Here is a 17,860-nt window from a genome sequence, read left to right as displayed (position 1 = left end):
TCTAGAGACAACCTCCCATCCAGTTCAGTTGACTGGAGACAGTCAGGAGACTAGGATGTTTCTCTGTTGCTTCCCGAGCTCCCGAGGCTCTGGGCTAAAGAAAACCCGGAGTGAGGGATGTTTCTCTTGCTGTAGAAATTGGCGCAGGCGCCACCGCCAACAGCCCTCGTCCTCTGGCACGAGGCAGCCTCAGGTAACTGAGGGCAGCCCAGGACAGGCCCATCCAGGCCAGGTCCCTACTGGGGTCCCACCCACGCCGCCCCTCACCTCTTACCCCTCGTTCTCGGTATGTATGGTTGTTGGGGGGTGATGCGGGAGACCGTGGGATGAGGGGCGCTCGTCCTGGGCAGGAGCAGGTTGTTAGGTGTCGGAAGCCTGGTGGGTCTGTCATGTTCATTGCCCAGGTCACGGCTGGCAGGAAGGGAAGGCGAGTGCTGGGGCCAAGTCCATCTGCCCACTTGTTAATTGGGGTCAAGGTGTCATCTCCTTCCCTCCCTGCTTGGAGGTCTTTACAGAAGCCCTCTGTGCCTTATCCATGGCGTGGAAATTGGAGTGGGCACCTCTCCCCATGGGAATGGCCATGAAGGCCCCTGACCCTCCCGGCCTGTCTTTGCAGAGGCCCGCCCCAGAGTCCGTGCAGGAGCTGGCTGACGGGTTCACTTACGCCTTCAACCGGTACCAGACAGGAGGGCACCAGGCCAGGAAGCCCGTCCAGAGCCGGTCTGAGGTAGGGTTGGCCCACACCCAGGACCCTAAGGGCCTTAAAGGTTTCACAGGCCCACTCCCAAAGAAGTCTGTGCCTCCAATCCTCCTGACCAGGTTCCTGGTGGGGTAGAAATGCAGTCTTTACATATTTGTTGGAATTAAAGAGAAAAAAATGTTGTTGTCTTTGCATTTTGCTGGTTTTCATTGTTTAACTAGCTGCCTCGAGTATTCTGTGGGGCAGTCGGCTGGACTGTCCTTGCAGACAGTGTCCAAGCCTTACACACCCTCACACTTGATAGAGTGTTTCATAGCAAAGGGAAATGGGGAGGGATTAGGGATCGGATACATGTCTCTGCAACTTGCCATCTCACAGAGCAAGTAGGAGGCGGGCCAGGTCTGGAGCTGTGGCCCAGTTTATGTCCATATCAGCCCAGGAAGAATGTCGTTTTCCTCAGTGACTCAGCCTTTCAGTGCTGCTGACCTTGACATGATTTGGTTCTGCTGCTAGTTCAGCGTGGCTGCTGGGATCAGCCTCACTGTGTCCTCACAGACTGTGTCAGTTTGCTAGGTCTGCCACTTCCCAGGACCAGAGGTGGGGGGAAGCTTCCCGATCCTCCTGCCTCAGTACCCGGCTTGGTCTTTGCAGAGCTCCAGCGAGGACATCCTTGAGGTGCTGGCCCGCGGGCCCGACTACACCACCTACCGGGTCAGGGTGCAGGTGCACCGGGCCAACGACGCCGGCCAGTGCCAGTCTGAGGTGAGAGCTGGCCCAGGGCAGTCTCCACACCCAAACCCCCAAGATGCCAGAGAGGGTCAAGAACGCAGACTCAAATCTGGGGACTCCCTGGGGGACCTCCAGGGCTTCCCTCCGGAGTGTCCACAGTCCCGTGCACCAAGGAACCTGGACCTCCACACCCTCCCTCAGCTACAGGAGGGTAGAAAGCCACTCCTTACGTACTGTTATAGAGGGCTTTAGCCCCATAAAAATTAACTAGAGTTTGACCTTCACTAGGAATTTGAAAAGCAACATCCTTCAAGAAAAGGGAGGACAGAAACGGCCCCAAGGCCAGAGTGTCCTGCATGCTCTGTAAAGAAACTGATAGGGAGAAACTGAAGCTCCCTTTACCCCATAAAACTGTAACTGTTCAACATGTGTGTATTGCATGTTGTACTGACTGACCGCTGATATCTGTCTCGAATTTGTTAGTTTTTAAAATTTGGATGATGGAATGAATAGCAGGACAGATGTATGCTGACCCAGTTCACCCAGTTCCCTTTCGCCTCAGCTCCCTCCCGCCTCCGTTCCCTCCTGCTTATCGCTAACTGCCTCCGCTTCTGTACAGGCAGCTTGCTTGCTCTGCTAAACTCTTGAGTGACCCCTGCCCTATATAAGCAACCCTCCCCCTGAGCTCGGGGCTGCAGTTCTCCTCTGTGTAGGTTGGCTGCAGTCCCTGCGCAGGTAATAAAACATCCCCAAAAACTGAAAAATGGAGTCTGAGTGTGGTCGATCTCCTGGGTTACAACATTTGGAGGCCCCAGCGAGATCAGCCGCGAGGTCCCCCTTTTCCGTGGGGTCAACCTCCTCAGACTACGCGGAGGGCTGCCTCCTCGCCCTCCGCACCTACATACGTTCTGGCTTTGATTCGGCTAATTCGGACTAAGACTTCAGCCTCGAGGATCTGGGTAAGGGATTTCCCCTTCCATCTGTTTTCTGTTCAGTAGCTCCGGAGCGTTCTGGGATTGTTGCGGGCAGGACACCGCTCAACCGCACTTCCCCCTCAGGGTCGGGACGCCGACTCCTGACCTGGAAACCGGTGGGTTTCCATCTGTTCTGAAATTGGTACCAATCTGTTTTAATCTGGCACTTTCGGGTGCATCTGGCACTTTCGGGTGCGTCTGGCACTTTCGGGTGCAGGAAACCCGGTGGGTTTCCATCTGGCACTTTCGGGTGCGTCTGGCACTTTCGGGTGCGTCTGGCACTTTCGGGTGCAGGAAACCCGGTGGGTTTCCATCTGGCACTTTCGGGTGCATCTGGCACTTTCGGGTGCAGGAAACCCGGTGGGTTTCCATCTGGCACTTTCGGGTGCATCTGGCACTTTCGGGTGCAGGAAACCCGGTGGGTTTCCATCTGGCACTTTCGGGTGCATCTGGCACTTTCGGGTGCAGGAAACCCGGTGGGTTTCCATCTGGCACTTTCGGGTGCATCTGGCACTTTCGGGTGCAGGAAACCCGGTGGGTTTCCATCTGGCACTTTCGGGTGCGTCTGGCACTTTCGGTGCGTCTGTTCTGAAATTAGTATTTTGTGTTTTGACTGCGGTTGTCTGTCTATTTGTGTTCCGTGTTCTCTGCTGCTCTAACTGTTTTGCTTTCCCTAGGATGAGACAAGGACCATCAACGCCCCGTACCCCCCTTGAATGCATTCTTGCTAACTTTTCTGACTTTTCCAGGAGATCCCAAGGCTACAGAACACCAGCCGATCCTGGGGTCCTCCGGACCCTCTGTGAGTTGGAGTGGCCAACATTCCGAGTTAATTAGCCATCCGAAGGGTCTTTTGACTTGAGACTTTTGTTTGCTGTGAGGTCCGTTATGTACGGGGTTCCCCACCCTGATCAAAGGTATACATTAATATTTGGATTAGAAATGTCAGTGCCCGGAGGTTCAAATGAAAGGAAAAAAGTTTTGTTAACAATGCCTCTGCCTGTCCTGAAGGACAGTTAACTCCTCCCAGCCCCCGAGGAAATTCTATCCCATCCTTCAGGACCCCCTTGAGGTATACAAAAATGTCAATTAAACTGAGTTTGCCTACTTTGGGTTCTTATTACAGAAAAGCTAGAAGATGAATTTAGATCTGTTAATGATCTATTGATTAAAAAATGTCTATTGAAAATATGAATATATTTGCTAATCAGAGGAATGTTAATTATTTGTACTTGTCAAAAAAAGAAAAAATATTCAATGTTTCTAAAAGTTAAAAGTTCAGATTAGGTTAAAAAGAAATTATATAATTTTAATAAAAGAAAATATAAGATATAGAAATGTATATATTTTTAAAATTGTTCTAAAACTGGTTATTTCTGACTAGATAAAAAGGTTTATAAAAGTTAAAAAATTTGTTAAGAGAAATCTTAGAGAGAAATTATAAATAAAATAAATTAATATAGAATTTATTTGGTTCTTTTTCAGCCTATTAAAAGGGGAAAACATTTTTTTTCCCAATATTTGCCTGGAAAGCAAAAGTTATATATATGTTATTGAAATAATTTTATGTTATGTTAATCAAGTACTTGATTCCTTAAAGAGCCATTTTTAAATCATAAGAACTGAAGTTTCACTGACCTATGTTTATGTTTAACATTTGTCATTGTCACTTTAAATAAATAATTGAATACTATTTAATTATATATATAATACTATATAATCTTTTGGTCAAATATGTTTGACAACCTTTCCAGGATTCGAATTTTAAGAAACTTTTTCTTGACCTGGAATTAGTTTTGAGTCATTCCAATAAGACCTGGAATTCCTCAAAAATTTATGTTCTCTCCTTATAAAAGGAATCAAATCAGTGCAGATGGCTTAACACAGTCTGTTTCCTCACTGAAATATAGATAAGAGGACAACACACTCCAAATGCAAGAGCATACACACTACTAAGAGTGATTATTTGTTCACTTAGCAGATGCACAGATGCCTCTTATACGGGGGTCTCTATTAATGCTGTGGGTTATGCAAACAGTCCTCACTTTAAAGGGGCTTATAATATATTTTGTAAAGTCATGCTTGAATTATTTAAAGAAAGAACATAATTGAGCCCCAGAGGCCTAAAGATCAGGCTCTTTTTAGTTTAACTAAAAAAGTTTTTTCTTTCATGGTACGATAATGTACTCACATATAAATAAATAAATAAATCTGAGCTATAGTTACTATAGCATGAATAAAATAATATCTCTAATGTACTTGGGTCTCCACCTGAGAAGGGCTTTATGAAAAGAAAATTATAAAAATAATAAAGATTTAAGATTTATGAATGATGGAAAATAAAAATTGACAGAAAGGAATAAAAAAAGATGATGATTCTTTGCCGCTTTCCCCTGCCTTGTCGGCAGGGCAGGCTTCTCTCAGAGCCTCAGTTGCTGTGTCCCCTGTGTATAGGGGGACCCAATATCTGAATAGATATAGATGTGTTCAGATATACTAGCTTCTTTATGATGAGGTCTCAATGCCTCTCTGCAAGGCTTAATAATATTCTCACAGGCAAACTGTTTAACCATTGAAATGCCAGCCCGGGCTGCTCGTCCACAGCGGGTTTGACAGCAACTAGTTTCCAACAGGCTTCTCTGAACTTTAGGGATCCCAGGCATGGATACGAAATTCTCTTAGAGAGTTAAAAAACAACAACACTCTGCCCCGTGTAAACAATGTTAAGACATTGCTCCCCTTTCCTGTGTCCTTTTGTAAACCTGGGGTCAGAGGAAATGTTCCCATTCCTCTGCCCACGGTAGGACCCAAATACTGTCGGGGGAAGGGCTTCCTTAGAACACTTTTCACCGTGTTCCCCTGTAAGGCCTATTGGCCCAATTGGCTGAATTAGCAAAGGTAGTAATAGCAGCCATAAGAGAAACAGGGCACATAGAATAGGGTCATCCTAGGAAGGGAAATATAAGGAAGGGTTAGGACCACAGGCCTAGGTCCCAGTTAGGAATAGAAAAGACAAAGACAAAGTCAGGTATAGAAAAACAAAATAAAATGCTGTACTTAATTTAGGAAAATGACAGGGCTAGGGCTCCTTCCAACTGAGCCCTCTGAAACCCAGAATAATACTAAATAATAGGGGATAAACTAGTTAGTTTCCTAATAGACACTGGTGCAGCAGACTCAGTCTTGACCGAGCCAATGGGGCCCTAACCTACCCCTGGACTTCAAAGAGGAATATAGACCTTGGGGAAAATACTGTAACTCATTTGTTTCTGTTCCTGCCGGAGTGCCCATACCCCCTACTCGGACGTGATCTCCTCCAGAGATCATTTAATTGCTGGCCACTGCTACTCCAAGCCAGACCCCGCATCAAGTTCCACAAGACGTTGGCCATCAATCCTGCCAGTCTGCCTCCAGATGATGACCCGGAATAACCTCTGCAGGACGGCCTGGAGGCAATCGACACTGCAGACAGCCGCCCAGACCTCAGGGATGACCCACTGCCATCATCAGATGAGGTATTGCTCACAGACGGGAGCAGCTATGTCCAGGAAGATATCAGGTATGCCGGGGCAACAGTAGTAACTCTGGACCATGTCATTAAGTAGGGGAACTTCAGCCTGATGGGCTGAACTCATAGCCCTAATCCAGGCTCTCTGATGAGACAAGGGGAAACCATGCTGCAAATAAGGAAGATCAACATGTGGCCCTAAAACTAGTGAGGACCTCTCCAGATATCAGTTACCACACCAAACCCAAGTTCACCTCTGACTCCTACTTACACTGGGTCAGAAAATGACTTAACTGAGCAGAAACAAGTCATAAAGAAAATCAACGAATAATAGACACTGCCTGCTGGGAGATTGTTGGTCCCAGAGGCTCTAGGTGGGACTTTAGTCAACCAGCTGCACCAGCCTACCCTCTTAGGTTACACCAAGCTTACTAAACTCCAATAAGGTCACAGGGAAAAGGAAAAGATAGAAGGAAGCAGGAATATATAGGTCTAAATAGGGAGGAAAAGAAAAAGGCTAGGGGATATGCAGACAGCAGATAGATTGAGCAACCTCTCAGGTTCATGTCAGGGGAGGGACTAGAAAAGTCACAGAGAGTCTATGTAAGTTGAAGAAGGATTATGCAGAAAAAATAAAAAGATAGGAAGAAGAAAGATAGGGGCATACATATTACAGGAAGACAGGACAATAGAGGATTACTCAGGAAGGGAAGAAGATAAGACACTGAGAGGGGAGAACTTGCCCCTACTAATATTATAATAGTCTAGGATGCAATAAAGGGAGTAACAGGTTTAGGCTACTCCTGACCCTTAGATCAGACAATGACCCCGCCTTGATAGCGAAGATATCACAGGATATCTCTAAGGGATTAAATATAAATTAGAAGCTCCATTGTGCTTACTGCCCACAGAGTTCCAGGCAGGTAGAGCGCATGAACAGGACCTTAAAGGAAACCTTAACCAAATTTACTTTAGAAACCGGTGAAAACTGGACCACTCTGCTCCCCTCGCCCTCTTACAATTCTTACAGGCCCTGCAGTCTGCCCAGAAGGCCATCCATAAACACATCTGCGATGCCCTGCCTGTGCCCACCTCAGACTCTCTGCACCCTTTCCAGCCAGGGACTCGATGCAAATAAAGAAATTCACCATCCAAGGACTAACTCTGGCCTGGAAGGGACCATACACTGTCATCCTGCCTTCACCAACGGCTATCAAGGTCAACGGCATCCCGGTCTAGCTGCATCATTCCTGGTTGAAGGCAGAAAAAGCAGAATGAACGGTGCAGACCTCTCCAGATCCCTTAAAATGAGACTCTTACGTTTATCGGGACTCTAATTTTTCTGATTATAACTATACAGGGGAATCTTTATAGATCTAGACCCCAGTAGAACTGGGTACTTAGAAATAAAACATTTTTTAAAATCTTAAGAAATGTCAACCAGAAGAGGGTCTATATGCAGCCTTAGGTGAAACCTGCTATTTCTATGCCAACCATTCAGGTATAATCAGACAGAGCATCCAAATTCTAAGACAAAGAAACTAAGAGAAGGAGAACAGGTCTCCCATAATTATTATGAAAACTTATTGAATTAGTCACCATAGCAAACATCCCTGATTTCAGCTATAGCAGGGCCCCTACTGTTATTATTAATTGGAATAACTTGTAAACCCATCCTAAATTTAATAGACTCCTAGCCTTCATCAGAGAGAGAGTCTAATCAGTAAAACTTAGAGTCTTAGCACAATCCTACTAGAGATTGTCTCCCCATGACAATTGTGAATCAATGGTTTGATCCACTCTCAAGAAAACGGGGGAATGTTGTAGCTCACTGTCCTTAGAATCCAACTTGTCTTTAAGCTGCCCTAATTAACAACCTCAGAGACAGCAAGACGAACAATGGGGAATGTTATAGAGGGCTTTAGCCCCATAAAAATTAACTAGAGTTTGACCTTCACTGGGAATTTGAAAAGCAACATCCTTCAAGAAAAGGGAGGACAGAAACGGCCCCAAGGCCAGAGTGTCCTGCATGCTCTGTAAAGAAACTGATAGGGAGAAACTGAAGCTCCCTTTACCCCATAAAACTGTAACTGTTAAACATGTGTGCATTGCACCTGACTGACCGCTGATATCTGTCTCGAATTTGTTAGTTTTTAAAATTTGGATAATGGAATGAATAGCAGGACAGATGTGTGCTGACCCAGTTCCCTTTCGCCTCAGCTCCCTCCCCCCTCCGTTCCCTCCTGCTTATCGCTAACTGCCTCCGCTTCTGTACACGCAGCTTGCTTGCTCTGCTAAACTCTTGAGTGACCCCTGCCCTATATAAGCAACCCTCCCCCTGAGCTCGGGGCTGCAGTTCTCCTCTGTGTAGGTTGGCTGCAGTCCCTGCGCAGGTAATAAAACATCCCCAAAAACTGAAAAATGGAGTCTGAGTGTGGTCGATCTCCTGGGTTACAGGAATACTTGCAGGAATAATAGAGAAAATAGTTGTTTCCTTCCCAGCAGACCAGGAGCACATTTGCATGTTGCTGTTTCGTTGTTGCACTGCAGGCCCAGGGGTCCTGTGGAGGCAGCTCCACTGTCCTTGCAGACCTCCTCCAACACGGAGGGCGTCTGCCACAGCGATGCCCCTCTCAGTGCCGCCGGACCTTGGCCGTGGTGCAGTCCAGGTGCCATGTCAGCAGGGCGGCCGGGGACACCGAGTGTGTCCGAAGGGAGTGTGTGTTTGCTCAGGCTGCCGTGACGTGGGCCCGCACTGGCTGTGTGAACAGCAGACATTCATTTTCTCACAATTCTGGAGGCTAGAACTTGGAGATGGGGTGTCGGCAGGGCTGGTTCCTCCTGAGGGCTCTCTCCTGGGCTCGTAGCTGGCCATCTTCTATCTGTGTCACATGGACTGCCCTCTGCACTTCCATGTGTCCACCCCTCCTCTTCGAAGGACACCGGTTATATCGGATTAACACCCACACCACTGAATTCCATGACCTTAGTTACTTGCTTAAAGACTAAAACTCAGCCCTGGCCAGTTTGGCTCAGCGGTTAGAGTGTCGGCCTGCGGTCCGGAGAGACCCGGGTTCGGTTCCCGCTAAGGGCATGTACCTCGGTTGCAGTTTGTCCCCGGCCCTGGTTGGTCGTGCGGGTGGTAGCCACTTGATGTGTCCCTTTCACATCGATGTTTCCCTCTTTCTCTCTCCCTCCCACTCTGTCTGTACAAAAAATGGGGAAAAAAAAGACTAAAACTCAAATTCAATCACACTCTGAAGTTCCAGCGTTCCAAAGTCATGGAATTAGGGTGACACAATCCACACAACAGTATACACCGTCCCCCGGAGATGGACACCAGTGCTGGTGGGAGACATGCACATGTCCAGTCCTCACAGCTGCAGGCGGATCCACATCCAGAGGCTGTGGCAGTGAGGTCGCCAACGGCACTTTCTGGTGGTGGCTGCTGCCTTGCTCCTGCCAGGCCCGGGGATTTCTCACTCATTGAAATGTTTACCAATCTGACGTCAAGCTGCCCAAGGCGATCAGAGTTCCTTGATTGGCGATTGCCTCTGGGGCACCTGGACTCACCCGTCACCTTTTCACCAGCCACGCGGATTTGCTCCTCCTTGTGTCATCTGCTCAGATCCCTGCCTGGTGGTCGGCTCTCTCCAGCCTGGAGTCTCCAGGCATTGGCATGGAATCTAGGATCTCTAGAATGAGAGTCTCAAAATGCCCTTTAATATAAAAGGAGGAGAAATAAGTGTGTTTTTGAAATCAGTGGTTTTCCTAGGTGTGTGTATTTTGTACATTCTCTCTAAACTGGCGATTGACAAGGGTCCCAGACCCTCTCCCTCCATGTCGGGACAGATGAGTCTCAGGTAGCTCAGAGGGAACATCATCAGGACAGTTCTCAGTTCTGACCTGTATGACCTTGACCAGCCATCTGACATCCTAAACCTCTGGGTTCACATCTCCATAGTGGTGATGTTTGCTGACGCCTCACTGGACAATGTCCTTCATACAGACTATTAATACAGGAGGTGTTTTGTTCCTCAGCTAAAAACATACCTAGGTCATAATTGTATAAAAATCCCTGACTCACCAAACTTAAATGGTCCTTTTAAAACCTAGAACCTCATTGCTCATGGACACCCGTCCCTCCTCTTGCACATGTCCTGAGGGTTGGCGGTTTCAGGGTGAGCTCCAGACTCCATCCTCCTGGGTTCATGGTGATGTCGCTGACTGGATGTCCCTTTTTGTCCCACCCAGTGTGCAGCCGAATTAACTCTTAACCTCCTTGAGGCCTGCAGGATACGTGCCCTCCAGGAAGGCACACTGGAGAAGAAGGTGGTGTCCATGGTACCAGCTTTCCCGAGTGGAAAAATTTCCCACATCACCACCTTCATGTCCATCCACCCGGCCTTCTCCAGAACCCAGCAGATCCTGGACCAGCTGTTTGCTAGGTGAGCACATGCCCCCTAGTGGTGATTCTGTCCACTGCTAGCCCTGTGTTCTGAAAATGTCACCACATCTCTGTGAGCCTCGATTTGTCCCCTGAAAAGTGGGCGATAGAGGATAAACCTCATGGGGTTCTTGCAGGGACTACTGTGGGGACAAGCCATGGCAGGTCTGACCTGCTGCCTGGCTCTGCAGAAAGGGCTGCTGGGCGTGTGTGGCCATTCTCAGCAATGACTTCTCTCTCCCCATGACATGTGCCCTGACTCACCCATCGGCGGCCTGTGGCATCTGAGTTTGGAAAGGCACATTGGAAAATGATGTCAAGCACTTTGAGATTCCACCTGGCTGGTCCTTGTCCTGGTCCTTGGTGTGGCCAGATTAGGGATGTCTGGGGCAACAGGGGCCCCAGGCCCACTCAAACGATTGGATGATTCTGGTTGGAGTTCACTGACTGGACAATGTGCATTGAGCTCCTATTGCCAGCAGGCACTTTGGAGACACTTAGCCTGACTCAGGGAACAAAGCAGACAGAGTACCTGGGCCTCAGATCTAGTCAGTGAGTCAGACTGTCACACTAGACGTCATTTGCAGGTGCTGCCCACCTTCCATCAGATATGATGCCATCCAGGTGTTCTCTACATCTGGAAATATGCAGTCATATAACAACCAGGGTGACACACTCCAGGACCAATTGAAAAGGTGAGTGGTCTTTGGAGGGCTCCTATGTCAACAGGATGAGGGGCTGTGGATGGACAGGGGCTGGCAGAACCCTGATCTTACACATCTGCTGATTCCCAAGGGAGGGCTGAGGTCTGGTGGCTTCCACTCCAGGAGGACAGGGTCAGAGAGCACTGTGGATGGGCTCCCTGGCCTCTATAACCAGAGGGGAGGCTGGGCTGAGCTGTCCCCAGAAGTCTCATCCCCACCACAGACCATCCTGCTCTGCCTGCTTTCTCTGCACCCACTCCCCTGACCACCATCGCCAGGCCCAGAACAGGACGTGGGGAGCAGGCTGCTCACAGCCCTGTCTCAGTCCTCAGTCCAGGTGCCCAGGGCACAGAGGGCTGGGTGGGCAGTGCACAGGCCTCCAGGACAGCTCTCGGGGGAAGAGGAGACTCACACAGACTCCATGTTAGCCTGCTGGGTCACCAGGCCTGCGACTCCCAGGACAGCCCCAGGGGCAGGGGATGGCATGGGGCTGACCCCTGGATGGGCTGGGCAGGCATACGGGCCCCGTCTGAAGCAGGGTGCCATGGGAGGGCCGTGCGGGAGGAAAGACCAGGACTCTGACCCCGCTGCCCTCCTGCCTCCCCCAGGGCCGTAGCTTCTGTGACGGGAGCCTGGCCTGGCCAGATACAATATGTCGGCCAGCCCCTGCTTCTCCCCTGGTTCACCCTGAAGCAGGCCCTCGTGCAGGGCCACCTTCCTGCCTCACACCCGCTGGGCCACGTGCTCAGCCTCTGGGTGGAGCTGGAGCATCTGGAGCCCACGGAGGCAGAGCTGGAAGGTGAGGGGCCTGCAGTCTGGGAAGACGGGCGGGGTGGGTGGGCTCAGGGGCCGCAGTTCCCCTGGGGGCAGTGGCATCTTTCCGTCTCTGGGAGGGCACAGGAAAGCCAGGCCTGTGTGTGAACTGTCTCTTCAGCTGCTCCAGAGGCTCCCCCAAAGCCAGCTCGATGCCCAGCAGCGGACCACCCCCCGGCTGGGACCACTAAGCACCTGATAAAGGAGGAGAAGCATAACATCCTGACCTTCCCTCCAATACTGGTGGCAGAGCAGCTGACAGTGATGGACGCAGTGAGCAGTGGGGCTCTGGGGAGAGTCGGGGGAGGTGGGACAGGCCTTCCCTCTGCCCTCAGCTGCCCCGAACTGCCTGTTCTGATCCAAACTCTAGTGATCTGGATCCAAATTGCAGCTCCCCCACTGACCATTCATGGGTCCTGAGCAACCTTCTCAACCCACAAGCCTCACTGCCCACCTGTGGACAGTGGGGGTGGACACGCACAGCACCAGCTGCTCAGAGTGGCTGCAGATTCCAGGAGGCAGATCAGACAGGAAGCTGGGCGGGTCCTGGCCCGGTAGGTGGGAGGGGTGCTCACTGCGTGCAGCCAGGGCCCTGGGGATCCCACCCATGTGCCCATGAGGCTCAGCGGCCTCCACACTGATTAGGCACCTGATGTGCACTTACCTACAAGAAAGACAGAAAAACAGCCCAGGGCTGAGGCTGCCACAGGGCATGTGCCCTGAATGGGGATTTGGACCAGAGGGGTAATCAGGATGCTGGAAGATGCCCTCTTGGGGTAGGTGGACTTGAGCTGCATCCTGGAATTTGCAGTCAGTGAGGATGGGCTGGAGGCAGATGCTCCTGTCCCTTCCCCACCTGTCCTGGGCTCTGGGTCATCCAGTGCTGGGTCCCTTGGTGGACAGAGAATGAATCCCAGGGACTCCAAGGCTCAGACCACATCCTCAGCTTCCTGAGCTTCAGTCTTTCCCAGTGACCCCTGCAGGGGGTTGGGGACACTGAGCTGGGTGTGGTAGGGCTGGGTGACCCTCCCCTTTCTCCCTAGGAGCTATTCAAGAGGGTGCTGCCCCACCAGTGCCTGGGCTCCGTCTGGTCCCAGAAGGACAAGCCTGGCAAGGAACACCTGGCCTCCACTGTCCGTGCCACCGTCACACAGTTCAATCATGTGGCCACCTGTGTGATCACCACCTGCCTTGGGGACCCTAGCATGAGGGCCCGGGACAGGGCCAAAGTGGTGGAGCACTGGATCAAGGTGGCCAAGGTATGTTATGGGAGGCCCAGCGCAGTCCCTATGCGGAGCCTTGAGAAATGCCTCTGCTGCTCTGTCAGCTCTCGGGACTGAGGCCTGAGGCTGGAGCCCAGCACAGTTCCCAGGTCCTCTCTGCCAGGGGCCCGCTGACCTTGACTCTCAGGTCCCGGTGGTGGGAGGCTCACGTCCTCCCTGGCTCCTTCCTTGGGTTGAGCTAAGATCCTCCTCTCTGTGAGGGCTGGTCTTTGGGTGCTCACCATGCCCACCCTGAGCACCTGTCCCACCCAGGAGGGGTGTCAATGGAGGGGACTGAGCTAGAGCTCCAGCTGCCACCTCACAGCCGTCGCTCCCCTCCCAGGAGTGCAGAGCCCTAAGGAGCTTTTCCGCCCTGCACGCCATCCTGTCCGCTCTGCAGAGCGTGTCCGTCCACCGTCTGAAGAAGACGTGGGGGAAAGTTTCCAGGTGGGTAGGCCTCTCCCCAGAAGAGGATGGGTGGGGTGTCTCTCATATGACCTCTAATGTCCCCTCAGGAGCTGGCACCCCTGGGAGGCAGCCACCCTGGGGACAGGGACTGGGCTGCTGGGCGGGGTCTCTAAGCCTCCCTGGGACCTCAGGCCGCCAGTTCTGCTTCAGGAATCAGTTTCCCTAAGTGCCAGAGACTGGATTGAGCCCCATTGGAGATTTTCACTAGAACCCCAGGCCCAGTTAAAAATTAAACTGGTCACAACAGAGCTGCCCCATAGAAATGGGAATGGGGCCCAGGTGACCCACATGATAGCCCCGCCCCAGAGCCATGGAGACCTCACTGCTGGGAAGAACCCAGAGAAACCCTCACCCCAGCGCTTTGAAACACTGGACTGTCCAAAGGAATTTGTGTTTAACAACCCCCCTCCCCCCGCTCATTCTTTGTAAACATGTCTCCCTCCTGCCCCGGCTCAGGAGGAGCTCGGCCACACTGAACACGCTGTGTAAGGAAGACAACTCCGGGGGCAGCGCGCAGCTCAGCGAGGTAGAGCGGAGGCTGGAGGTCTGGAGGGGGCCCTGTGCAGGATGTGGCTTCGATAGTTTGTCACTTAAAGATTCTCTGCAATGTTCGCCCTCTGTCCTGAGTAACAGGAAGAGGGCTCTGTTTGGCCCATGGAGGGGGCAGCTCCAGGGCAGGAGGCCCGGGCCTGGCCCACAGTGATGCTGGCTGGGCGGCTCCGGGACGGGTGCAGGGCTGGCACATTGAGCGGGTCTCTGGCTTCCATGTGGGGCCATCCCACTGGCACTTAGCTTCTTCCAGGCTGTTGGGTGAATGGGGTAGGTCGGCACCTTTCTTCCCAAACCAGCCCCGCCTGGCCTTGGAAGCCAGGCCCCTGCTGCTCCTCTGTCTTCACCACCCCTCCAAGGGGAGCGCACCCTGCCTGCCCCAGGGATGGGCACTGCAGGGGACTCCCATGGGCCAGGGGGACACAGGGCTGCTTGGCCTCAGGTCCCACTTGCTGGACCAGAGACAGAGAGGTGAGGTGTGTCTTCTGTGACTTCCCACTGTGCCCTGGAGCACTCGCTGCCAGTCAGTCAGTCAGTCAGTCAGTCAGTCAGTCAGAAAGGGGCAGGGGCAGGCCCCAGGCCCACGGGCACACACCCAGGGAGCGTGGCAGCTGGGAGTGACCCAGAATCGAGTGTGCTGGAGTCAGAGTGGCACTGGTACCAGCTGACTTGGGCCAGCTGTCCAGGGTCTGAGGTCAGGGGTGGTGGGGCAAACGGGGTGAGGAGGCACGGCCTCATGACCCTGTCCCGGACCCTGGCAGAAGCGGCCCTCCAGGTTTGCCACTCTGCTGCGGACCCTCCGGGGAACTCGGAAGAAGGAGCAAAAAAAGGTGAGTGAGCCTGTGTGGGGTGGGGTCCCGGGTCAGAGGAGAGGGGCTTCGCCCTCCCAGCTGGAGGCCTCCAGGTCAGGAGAGGGAGGCCTCCCTCCTCCATCCACCTCCTGTTCCCACAGAGCCTGCAACCCTCCATTAGCAGGGCCCTAGGGGGGGCCTAGAAGAGCTGGGTGCACCATGCCTGTGGGGGTGGGGCTGGGCTGGGGCCACAGGCCCTGTGATTGGCCAGCAGTAGGCCCTGGAGGTGATGAGGAGGAGTTCCTGGAGAGTGAGGGAAGGGGCAATTGAGGGGAGGCTCTAAGGGTCCTGGGCTGCTCCATGTGGGGTCCTGGGGTGGGACAGGAGGCTGAGGGTGGGAAGCTTTCAGGGGATGGTCTGTGGGGCCAGCTGAGAACAGGGGCTCATCCCCCCCTCACCCTGATTGCCTAGTGTGTTCCCTTTCTTGGAAAATTTCTGACTGACCTGGAGATGCTGGACACTACATTGGAAGATTATCTGGAGGTGAGTGTTTTGGGACCTGGGTTGGGTGACCAGGATTGACATTTGGGGAGAGAGAGGCCCTGTACTGAGCCCCTAGTTCTCAGCACAGCTCCCCCATGGAGATGGGCCTCATGCCCTTTCTAGGGACCCATGTGCCCCTCCTCTGGAGCCCAGAGTTTGGCCTCTCCCCAAGTCCTGTCTGTTTGTGTTTCCCGCCCCCTCCTGGGACCTGGTGGTACTGCATCATGAGAAGGGGTGGGCATAGGGGCTTGTCAGGGCCAGGGGCTCTTCCTGATGGACTGGGGCTGTCTGCCTTCCAGGGGAATCAGATCAACCTGGAGAAAAAGGAGAAGGTGAGCAGCTGTGGCACCTCCTGCGGGCAGGGGAGGGCAGTGAACATCAGAGGGCCCTCCCGGCACACTCCTGGGCTCCACCCCGCCTCTTACACTCACTGGGAGAGTTTGATGACAGCAGTGGGAGACCCTCCAGGTGGTGGCTGGGGTAGGGGGGGCCATCAAGGAGCACTGCCTGGAGGAAGGGCTGGCGAAGCCCATCTCTGAGCACAGGTAGGGCCTCATGGAATTAGGGGGAAGGACAGTGCCCATGTGTGCAAAGACCCAGGACCTGTCCCCACGCCACTGCTCACCCCGCTCGGCCGTGTCTGCACCCTCTCCTTCCCTCTGGCCCCAGGAACAGAGAGTCATGGAGAAGATAGTGCTGCTGCAGGAAGCTGCCAACATGTATGAAATAGAGCCCGAGGAGCACTTTGGGGCCTGGTTCTGGGCCCTGGAGCGGCTCAGCGAGAAGGAGAGGTGAGGCCGGGCAGGAGCCGGGTGAGGGCGGGGTGGACTCCCCTGCGGGCCAGGCCAGAGAACCTGTGTCCATGGCTCCCAGGTCACCCCCACCCTTGTTGTGTAGCAACCCCTGGGGCACCTGACCCTGGGAGAGACACCTGAGAGATGGCTGCTGGGAGCTCACAGGTGCCCCTCTGTCCTGTAGTTACATCCTGTCCTGCCAGCTGGAGCCCCGGTCTTAGTTGGCCTGCAGAACACTCCAGGCCAAGAACTGCTTTGAAGGATCTGAAGTTTATTCTGAGACTAAAGGAAGTCATTGAATGATTGACAGCAGAGGAGGAATGATTCTTAAAATGATCTCACTTTCATGGATTTGCCCTCATGGAGCACATATTTGGATACAAAAATCTCCCTTCGGGGAAACTGTTAGGTTTTAGGTAAAGTTTTATTAAGTAAGAACAATACAAACTATTCTTTCTAAGAGTAGCACACAAACACACAGTTTGTATCTTGAGACCAATTTCTTTGATTTTACAGTAAGGAAACTGGACTGGATTCTATTATCCTTTTGCAAAATAAAAGTAGATTTTTTATTATAAAATAATTCATGGTTCTAGGGAGAAAAGAGAAAAGTTTATGTAATAGGTGATCTTCCACATATTAAATTGGAAATAATAATACATATGTATCTTTTCAGATTGGCTAGTGATAGATGCAAATATACGCTTATCCGTATTTGTAATCATTTTATGTTCTATTTCTATGTGATAATATATTGTACTTCTACTATTAAAATATTTCTGAAAAATAACATCTTCTAGTACCTTTTCTCCTGCTATGTCATATATTCTATAATTTACCTCTAGTTAATAGATTTAAAATTATTTTGTTCTCTACTTTTTGAATAATTCTGTGATGATCATCATTGTATAGGACCTCTGCACATTTATTTATTTTTTAATTATTTCCTGAAATTAAAATTTCTGTTTCCAAAACTACGCACATTCTAAATGGTAGTATCTGTGAATTTTGAATAATTTGATCAAGTTGCCTTGGAATTCTGATTGGGATCTCATCAAATTTGTAGATTGGGTTAAGAGGAATTCATTCACTAGCTCCTTTAACAGGTATGTATTGAGCGCCTCCTAGAGGCCAGGCTCTCAAAGCGCTGAGATCAACCCAAAGAGTTGGTAACAAGGGCAGGCTTGCATGAAAGAGTCAAAGCAGCCCGCACATACATAACATGAAGCCGGGACTTGCTGGGTGCTCTGAGCAAAAGGTACAGCAGACAAAGAGACAAATGGTGACAAGGTAATGTTGTATATGAGATGATGTGAAGGTTTGTGGGATCAAGGTGACAGTTGAGGCTGCTTTGGGACTATGCATAGATGACCAGCAAAAATATAAACATCCCCAGCTGAGCCCCCATTTTGGTCTCTGACTCAGAAGTGTTCTCGGTGGCTCCTGATCTGAGAAAGTGCAGCCAGCCTCATTCTTTACAGAAATGAGGACAAAGGACCCAGCCTCTGGCCTCTCTGGACCCCTTACCATGAAACAACCTTTAATTGGGGTGCATATGCTTACTTTACTGCTGCTGCT

The 17,860-nt window shown here is 51.4% G+C and overlaps 1 protein-coding gene across 1 annotated transcript; it reads left to right on the top strand.

Annotated features, from left to right (window-relative positions):
* Positions 1-535: 535 nt before the first annotated feature.
* On the top strand, positions 536-12,295 carry LOC118630567 (ral guanine nucleotide dissociation stimulator-like). The gene is made up of 6 exons (XM_036262429.1): positions 536-727; positions 1,352-1,462; positions 10,166-10,359; positions 10,946-11,053; positions 11,671-11,861; positions 11,997-12,295. Exons 1-6 carry the CDS (start codon positions 536-538, stop codon positions 12,293-12,295), a joined length of 1,095 nt encoding a protein of 364 aa, XP_036118322.1.
* The last annotated feature ends 5,565 nt before the right edge of the window (positions 12,296-17,860 follow it).

Source organism: Molossus molossus, unplaced genomic scaffold (genome assembly GCF_014108415.1).
Source record: "Molossus molossus isolate mMolMol1 unplaced genomic scaffold, mMolMol1.p scaffold_m16_p_15, whole genome shotgun sequence".
Lineage (NCBI taxonomy): Eukaryota > Metazoa > Chordata > Mammalia > Chiroptera > Molossidae > Molossus > Molossus molossus.
Note: the sequence above shows the minus strand (reverse complement) of the source record. Positions and strands in the feature narration are given on the sequence as shown.

Bases quoted from the DNA above. Each gene is read 5' to 3' on its own strand.
- LOC118630567 (XM_036262429.1), top strand. From the start codon at position 536: ATGGCGTGGAAATTGGAGTGGGCACCTCTCCCCATGGGAATGGCCATG. The intron at 728-1,351 runs GTAGGGTTGGCC...TGGTCTTTGCAG, and splicing joins CCGTCCAGAGCCGGTCTGAG to AGCTCCAGCGAGGACATCCT. The intron at 11,054-11,670 runs GTGAGTGGTCTT...TGCCTCCCCCAG, and splicing joins CTCCAGGACCAATTGAAAAG to GGCCGTAGCTTCTGTGACGG.